Source organism: Hippocampus bargibanti, linkage group LG18 (genome assembly GCF_051943395.1).
Source record: "Hippocampus bargibanti isolate YZ-2025 linkage group LG18, ASM5194339v1, whole genome shotgun sequence".
NCBI lineage: Eukaryota > Metazoa > Chordata > Actinopteri > Syngnathiformes > Syngnathidae > Hippocampus > Hippocampus bargibanti.
The window spans coordinates 15025184-15034556 of NC_142751.1; the positions used below are offsets into that span (position 1 = coordinate 15025184).

At 39.8% G+C, this 9373-nt stretch overlaps 1 protein-coding gene across 1 annotated transcript; it reads right to left on the bottom strand.

Annotated features, from left to right (window-relative positions):
• Positions 1-441: 441 nt before the first annotated feature.
• On the bottom strand, positions 442-6801 carry LOC148884903 (progestin and adipoQ receptor family member 3-like). The gene is made up of 7 exons (XM_089019713.1): positions 6641-6801; positions 4864-5081; positions 4625-4787; positions 2495-2650; positions 2202-2399; positions 1981-2071; positions 442-1236 (listed from the first exon to the last, which is right to left on the bottom strand). The coding sequence occupies exons 2-7, from the start codon at positions 5043-5045 to the stop codon at positions 1100-1102; spliced, it is 927 nt and encodes a 308-aa protein (XP_088875839.1). The 5' UTR covers positions 5046-5081; positions 6641-6801; the 3' UTR covers positions 442-1099.
• Between the last annotated feature and the right edge of the window lie 2572 nt (positions 6802-9373).

The following is a 9373-nucleotide window of genomic DNA, read 5'->3' on the forward strand; positions in this document are numbered from 1 at the left end:
GTTTGAAATGCATTGAATTTCTCGACGTAGTTATCACCAATGTATCGTAACTTTCGCTAATCCCTGTTCATAAATAGATTTCTGACGTTCAAAGTCATCTTGGTTGAATTAATTCAACGTTATCCAGAAAGATGAGTACACTGTCACACTCCCAAAAGTAACAGAAACGATGTGTCACAATACGCCATTTTTTTCCATGACGCCGTTTCCAAACGCGATTACTTGTGACAAATTCTGACAGTGACAGTGTCGGAGTGGAACCGAAATTCGTGCAGTTATTCTGTGCAGAAGTTACATATTTACGTTTTGTGTAGCTTTGAATTTTTTTTTATATACTCGAACCTCACTGTGCATCGCAACACCGCCCTCTGTCGTTCAAATCGGTAAGTACAAGCCTATATTTTTCGCTCGAAAAACAAGACAATATTCTTTAGTATTGTTCAAAATGCCTTTTTTTCTTTTTCACATGCCTTGTTTAATTAATACATCTTTAAATGTGATTTACAGTGCTTTGCAATACAAATATTGTAGTATTGTTTCTCAGAATATTCAAACAAAAAGAGTTGCTGCATAGTCGTGCAAAAACCAAGTTCAGTGCATGTGCCGCATACGTTTGTTCTGGTACAAGGCAAAAGAAGTACAGGTGACATCCGACTTACGACCACCCGCACTTACAACCATGACCTCCAGACCCTATTTTTAAAATTTTAATTCTACATCTGGCACCGCAACGCGCTAGCAGGCTGGCAACACGTACAACAATTTTGGCCAGCCAGCCAGCATCGCACGCTTGCACAGCAATCGACTGTGTGATGACACCTGAGGGTTCATTTAGCCTCAGAGTCTCTATTCAACATTTTGAATGGATTTCGACTTACGACCATTTTGATTTACGACCGTTTGGTTGGAACGGAACTGGGTCGTAAGTCGGAATTTACCTGTACATGCAATTGCAGTCATCTTCAAGCGACCTATCTTGGCTCTGGTGGATCATGCTTGTTCGTAAAATTTGACCAAATCCAATTACAACATCCCAAAAAAACAGCAAATGGTCGTCATGACAACAACCGAGTGCATCCATGCGTTGTTTTGATTGTTATCATTGAGTCCTTGGTGGGCAAGGCTGGCTATGGCGAAACTGCATAATGTCCACTGCCGTTTGATGCCACCAGTATAGCATGGCAACCACCAAAACGTGCCAAACCTGGTGACTGGCACCGATGTAGTTCACGTGACCTAAGAGAGACAAGGACAAATACCATAACATCTTTTAACGCCTTAAATAGAAATTATTTTGCACGCTTTTTACATGATGTTGCTCACTTAAGCTATCTAGCTAGCGATCTAGCTGGCTAGCTAGCTATTTGCTATCTATTAGCTAGCTAGCTATATATTTGCTCTCTATAAGCTAGCTAGTTAGCTATTGGTTATCTATTAGCTAGCAAGCTAACTTGCTATCTATTTGAGTTCTGCAAATCCTCTGACATGTTTCCTAATCTGGACCCGCAAACAGGAAAAACCTTGCAGTCTCCACTCTGCCTTTGGACTATAAAAGTTGAAACGAGTCCAAATTTCACTGTTTTCTATCTATTTTCTGACTCTCTCTCTGTCGTCTGCCTGTCTCTAACGTTTAAACTACCTCCCCTCACTGCTGCGTTCTTGACCAATCACGTGGCTTTAACCGACGACTGGGGGCGGGGAATAGAGGACCAAAACAAGCCGCCTGCCATTTTGTTTTTTGTTTGTTTGTTGCGAACGACACATCACTCATTGTGGCAGCACTGTGCGTATCCCGAAAAATAGTTTGTATGCCAAGGTAAAATGTTCATAAATGTAACGTTGGTAAACCGAAAAGTTTGTAAGCCAAGGGGTTCGTAAACAGAGGTATCGCTGTACTTGGAAAGGGAGTGACCCTACCTGATGAGTCATGTGCTGGTGAGAAGATGTTGCTTGACAAAAGAAAGAGCGAACCAAACTCACCAGGGAAGCAACGCTCAGGCATTTTGGTAATGTAGAACACGAAGGCAGCTGCACCGATGAGGTACATGATAATCAGGCGAGGCAGGAACATCTGCGTAAATGACAAATATAGATGTGAAAAAGTCTTCAAATAAGTCATTCATTGATATATATCTGAAAATTATTATTTCTTGAGTACAAACAGGTGATGTGGAGTTTTTTTTTCTTGTAGCTTTCCTCACCCGAACAATGTCGCAGGTGAGCCCGCCATTAAGCCACACCCAATGGCACGTCGGAACCACACCCATAACGGCTACGCCGAAGAATGTCGACACCCTTATGCATCGCCATTCGGCGCTCATGTAGCGCGGATGGAACTGAGCGCCGAAAACTAGCAGGATCATGGTCAGCACCGTCAGCGAATAAACCTGCCGCCAAAACTGATCAAACCACACCAGAACAAGCGATGAGACACAAATTATGTCATCGGAGTGGGAGTGAATTCAAAATGGCGGCTGGTTAACGGGGCACGTACAGCGTTGCAATAGAAGGAATAAAAAATGCCGGGCACGTAACAGCCGAGGATGCCGACGGAAATGCCGGCGTAGTCCAACGCCAGCCAACGACGACTCGTCTTCTCCGATCGATGGCACAAAAACAGATGATAGCCCACCGAACACAACATGCACACCTGGAAGCAACACAAACACAATTGATTGATTTTCGCTCCAAAAACCCCATTGGTGATTATTGGTTACTCATTCATTGCCAGTCACTAATTTATTCGGGAATTGAAAATACAGTGATACATTGGTTTACGAACTTAATTGGTTGCCAAATAGTGTTTAAGGCGAAAAGTGTGTATCCCAAAAATTAATTTCCCATTGGAAACTCTTAAAATGAGAATAATCCGTTCCCAGATCCCCATAAAACATATTTTTCTAATTTTCTAAGCCTTAAAACTACACAAAATATACCTTATTTTATGTATATATTTTATGCCTTTCACCATCTTGAGGAATGATCCCTTGTAGGTGCTTTCTCTGTGATCATTTTATCTAGTTCCTCATCAATTGTGTTCTGTTTAGCTGGGTTGATAGCTGTTTGCATCAAGTGTACAGATGGCTTGTGCAGGTTGTTTGTGGAACCTGATTGAGAACCGAGATGTTTGAAAACAGAGGTTTGACTGGAATAAAAAGTCAGATTTCTTTACTGTATTAAGCTACTTTGGAATACTCGTTATGGGAGTGCTCACAGCACTCCAGAATTTGAAAATCGCTGCCTAAGTCGACGGCAATCCGACCGGTTTGGGGTGGACACCACCCCCACCGCCCCCTCCTTGACTCCCAAGTCAAAGTTCTTACAAAGTGGCATTTTTTTGTCTGATAAAACCAAGACTGCGAACCGCTTTAAGCTTACAACCAAAACAGAGTAATGTTGCGGCCATTGGAAATGATAGAGAAGAAGAAGTTATCATATTGAAAAGTTTCATGCTGTTATGTGCTTAGTCAACATGTGTGACTCGAATACACAATCGAAACACAGAGAAACCTGGGGTCAATCTGAGGTCAACAGACACAGCAAGTTAAACTGTCATCTTCATCTCGGAGATCTGGCCTTGGACAGAATTTAGGACTTGGGATACTCCTGTATCACCGAAGCAATTTACGACTTGAAACTCCTTCACAGGAAGAGCTCATTAGCCACGTTACACATTTTCCAGTTAATGGAAAAGACAATGTTTTATTGCTTACAGCTGTTCGTGCTTAGAACAGGTGTGGTATTATAATCACTAAAACTATGTTTTACTTCAATTTGCATATACTTTCAATAAATAGCTTGGCAGAGGGCTGCAGAATTCAGGCGTCTGTCATGAATGGCTACGTCTCCTGCCGGCAGTAAAGACAATCTTTCTGGGTTTCAGTCTTTGTCCACAGTGTCCGATCGAACATCTCTAACAGAGAACTACAAAATCACGCCTATCTCCGGTATTCAAAACAGGTTTCAGACCCGATTGGGAAGGACTGAACTCCATTAACTTGTTTTCGGAAAACCCGAATGACCGGAATTACAATCGGGTTTTCACAACGTGGTGGACTTAAAGAGATAATGCAGTACTTTTCAAATGCGTTGACACGCGGTTTCCATTGCTGCGGGTGTGTCGTCTGCCTTCACAAATTAGAGGTCGGAAAATGCTGCAGTATCGCGCGATCGGCCCTTATAGCACCTCTCAGGTTTAAAACACCTTGTCGAATGTTCACTGTAATGTTTACTATAAGCTAGCTAGCTAGCTATCTAGCCATCTATTAGTTAGCTAGCTGGTTAGCTGGATATCTATTAGCTATCTATTGGCAAGCTAGCTATCTGGCTATCTGTTGGCTATCTAATAGCTAGCTGGCTTGCTTTCTATCGATTTGAGTTACTTCCGGGTAACTGGCGCGTGTGGCTGCCGTTGCTCACCCACAGAAAAACCGATCCTGTGACTGTAAAGTGACCATGAGAGTTTTGAAAGGCGCTTAGAAATGAAATGTATTATTATTATTATTATTATTATTATCTCGCTATCTGTCTAGCTATCTAGATATGTTAGCGCTTCGTTCAAGCGCTAACATATTTGCTATTGCTTTGTATTTTGGATAGCCGATAATGCATGTCCATGTCTGACCTGGAAACAAAAGAGTCCTATGGCGTAGATGATGTAGTCATCTCTGCTGGCTCCAGAAGCTGGCAAAACCTTCACGGCGTCATTGACGGCCAGAGAGAAGAAGAGAAGGAAGCCCAATAGGTGGCTCCAGATGTTGACCGTCTCATTGGACAGAACGAAAATACTTGAGGAGGAATGACAAATAAGGCAGATGGGGAGTGTCAACCTATGTCTAGTATCTTCTTGAAGATTGGACTCACCTCCTCAAGCAGAGTTTGGAAGGCAGGTGGGCTCTGTAGCCATCTGTGATGTAAGGGTTCTCTCTGAGATACATGGGAAGTTGTTCAAAAGTGTACAGTTTGATCTTCTGAGGGATGCGCATAGGCCATTCTGGGTAATGGCCCAGTTCCACGTAATGGGTCGTCTGTAACATCTTCCTCATTGCTTCTGCCCCTTTAAATAAAGCAATAGGGGGTCTCTGGGGGGGAGGGATAGAAATGGAAAGGTGACAGGAGAAAATTACAGTATTTATATTCTGGTCACGGATTATTTTGCGATGCGTTAACGCTAGGATGGATATATTGGATGGGAAGACTGTACTGTAGTATGTGACATATTGTATTAGATTATTTTAAATGAGTCATAATGGGAATTAAAACCCAGGTTCAAACGTCACATTTTGAAATAAGGCACACCTAAAAGCCTTCATTTTCTTGAAAACATGACCCTACTTTATTTCCTGGACAGGTAACATCCGTAAATTGAAATCCATTCAAAATAGCAGACGTGACGTTTACACAACAGGATAGTATACGATGTCAATCTGTTGTTTTTGAAGCAACGTTTTCCATTGCAAACTAGTATATACCAGACTGTTGACAGTTCATTTATACATTTTATAACTTTTTTTGTCATTTTATATTTCGTATTATCCATTTTTATTCCTGTGTCCGTGCACAGGCATCCTGCTGACCCAAATACGCACGTGTTCCCGTGCATGCGCGCTGTTGAAAAAATTGCTCACACCGCTAACGAAGAAGCCAGAAGAGGTCACCCGACACACACGCTCGGTCAAGGCAGTGTACAGTACTACAAGAGATTTTGCCGAGACGGTATATGTACTGTATAACTACTGTACTGAGTGGAGTCACGCAGTAGATTGCTGTGCGAGAGTGAGATGGTGGCTGGCCAAAATTGTAGTATGCGTTGCCGGCTGCTAGCGCCTTGCGGTGCCAAGTGTAGAATTTGGTCATCAGTATGGGTGGTCGTAAGTATGGGTGGTCGTAAATTGTGCTGGTGGTAAGCTGGATGTTACCTGTATATGCTAACTGTCCATGATAAGCGCTTTGTCACAGCGTCCGCTGTTGTGAAAGCACTATATAAATGAATACGCATTGTATTGTACATGCCGGTGTGCCTTATATGTGAAGTAATATTTAGACACAGCAGGTCTCGCAATGACTGACTGTTGTGAATATATTTCAATCAACTTGAAACAAATTATTGATCATATTGATAGTGGAACACATTTTAAAATTATCGTAGTCTTGTTTTTTTTTCTCAACACAAAATCTGGTATTCTATTCTTGGTTTATCTGCTTGCATATGCACAGTAGGTTTGAATGGATGAATGAATGGATAAATAGATAGAAATGCACAACTTGCTCCAAGGCAAACCTGGTTAATTTTAGGATAGTCATCCATGTTACAGCTTCAGCTGTTGTTAAAGCGCTGTATAAAACAATATAAATTGTATTCGTGTATTGTATTGTATCAAGCATCAGTATGCGACCCTTTTGCGCGACAACCTGAATTTGACAATCGCGGTCACTGCGGGCAATGCCAACACCAAACAAATCGGTGATGGTTGAAGAATGACACCTTGACTGGAGTATATTCTCCCTCGACTTAGATTTCTACGTTTGACGCGTACAAATAGCTCGAAAACAGGCACGCGTAAAATCGAGGTGGTTATCTCATTTTAAACATTGACAGGCATAATTTAGGGCAGCTAAATTTGATTGGAAACAAACTGACCGGTGACCGCTAGTTCCCGTGCCACCGTCGCTGATCTTTCGGCTCTGCCATGATCCTCCTCGCCCGATGTGTCACGCCGCCGGCGTTTCTCCTTCCAAATAATTCAGAATTGCTCACTAAACACGCATCGGGTAACGTCAGCAACTAATACAAAGCCTATTTTCTTTTTTTGTATTCATAGTAAACAATGACACGGCTCTCTAGCCCCGCCAACTGGTCAAGTTGGTGTATTTCACCCGCAGTCCATTCATTACATTGTAGCAACAAAAAGGTGACGTCATACTGATGAAAACGTCACCATCTTGGATGACGTTTCGTTTCAAATGAATCACATTGCTCGTATTTTGTTATAATGATTCACTTTGCAAGTTTAGTGATTTGGATGATAAATGCGATCGCCTGTGGGAATGAGTCAGACAAGTTGACATTTATTTATTGATTTTGAAGACATCAACATGAATAGATTTTAGTGGTATGTCGGTGGTATTGTTAGCATAACAATGCTAGCTCAGTTGTATAGTGAAATGCGATTAATCTTGTGCTGGTTTTTTTGTAATTTGACAGAATAAGAATGTCCAAATGGCTTCTACTTTTTCTAATATATTATTGTCGAGCACAGCTTGCATTTAAATATATTTAGATTAACAAATTATATTGAGTCTACGGCTTCTTTTCTGTGTGTTATTTTTTTTTTTGTTGCATTGACAGTAGGGATGTGACATTTTTTTTCACTAATAATTCACACATTTTCTAACACCATATTAAAGTGCATTTAAATAATTTAAATAACTTACAATGATGAATGAATTGATGTATAGATTATTGTTCTATGACAAATAAGGAAATAATGGAATTTTTAATGTTCGAAATATGAGGGGCTTCTCTGCCTGTAATGACACTGTTAAAACAATGAAAATCTGTGACCGAGTAGTTCTTTATTACAGTTTAAACCATCTAACTTTCTTAACTTTTGGCAGATCTTAACGAGTAAGGCACGATTGGAAAGCTTTTGAAATTCAAAACAAGACCATAAAACACAAGAAAAGATTGAAGATACAAATTAGCAAATATCAACGATCGAATGCAGACAGATTTTCGTCAAATCAAAAATGTCTGTAACTGAATTCTCGGAAAGAAAATTGCTAGCTCTAGAAATATATATGCTAATGCTTCTTATTACTTGAAACTTGACAGTTATGGAGAAAAGGATATGTTCTACCACTATTATGAGTTATAAAAATACAATGGATGTGGTTCAAATATTTTCCAGTTGATTTATAAAACCAAAGTTGAATAAACAACACCACACCCTCTCTCGGTTACAGTTTTATTTTACAATTAACACTACAAAAAATATTTCACAACAGTTATGAAATCAAATCATGGCAATGAACAAAATAAAGTTAGTCAAGCTTTATTAAATCTAGTCTAACTATGAATATAACTATGAATATTTTCATGGAACTATATGACCAGAAAATTCAAGTAAAAATGTCAGCTCTTCAATGTTTACTAAAGTAGTTATGCAAAACAAATGAGTCTTTTTTTATGCATGTGTTCCACATGCAGGTAAGATGGCGGCGTATTGTATGCAATGTGGACTCATGGTTACACCCACCAACAAAACAGATCATGCAAAGCAAAAACAGACGTCTTCGAGAGGCCCCTTCACCAGGCGAAGATTCAATTTCCTCACAAAATAACACTGCTATGTCTTTCTTTTAACTTGCCATGACTTCACACTCTCCGAATGCTCAGATGTAATGCATCATTTATGATACATTATAAAAACACCATCATTCGGATTTTTAATGGGGTTCACGGACATTTCTCTTGTCGTTTTTTTCCCCTGTCATTTTACTTTGACATCGCAAATTAGCAAATACTAGTATCCAGGGAGATAATAAATGATTTATGTTTTCTTTCTCTTTAAAACAATACTCTCTTGGCCTTTTTTTCTAAGCCTTCTGCAATTCATTTGCAAGAACTTTATGTGTGTGTTTGTTTTGGAGATATTGTGATGTGTTTTTGTATTGGGACAATGCTGTCGTCAACAATAGCTGCATTCATTTTCCACCAGGGTGATAAACTAGCATCCATAGTACATATTGCATGTGTGTATTACAAATATATATGTATTAATGCATGATAAATGTAGTATGAGGCAGTCTTCTGTCATGCTTTACATATTTCCAGTCTCGGTCATTCACTATTTATGCCACTAATCGTGCCAACTGTTTTGGCTTTGACAGATGCAGGAAATACCGCGATGACGATGTTGCTTTCAAAATAAAAGCTACGTCAAGTCCCCCGCCCCCAGATATGTTTTAAAGCATTATTGAGGTGTAACAATGCAATTTTAATTCCACATTTGTATATGAGAACAGTTGACGTACAATGCTGATTTTCAGCGGCAATCGTAAGTAAAATCAAAACAAGGCCAAAATAATTCAAAAAATTTGCCTTGTCACACGATTAAAATCAATTTTATTTACGAATCACTTAGCACGAAGGACATAGTTATCGAATACATACAAAGTAGGAAGAAAAACACATTGCATTGGCAATGCAAGGGAAAAAAAATCTATTGAGTCTAGACTCAATGGTCTACCTAATGTTATGGATAGAGGATTGGTTAATTAAGCACGAATATAATTATTTTATTGTTGTTGTTTTTTTTTAATCGTGACGTAGTAACGTCACCTCGCAGTGGTTTAACTTTGAAAAGCACAC

Coding starts and splice junctions, on each gene's coding strand:
- LOC148884903 (XM_089019713.1), bottom strand. CDS start 5,045: ATGAGGAAGATGTTACAGACGACCCATTACGTGGAACTGGGCCATTAC. Junction 4,788..4,863: donor TCCAAACTCTGCTTGAGGAG/GTGAGTCCAATC, acceptor TTCCTCCTCAAG/TATTTTCGTTCTGTCCAATG. Junction 2,400..2,494: donor ATTCCTTCTATTGCAACGCT/GTACGTGCCCCG, acceptor TGGTTTGATCAG/TTTTGGCGGCAGGTTTATTC.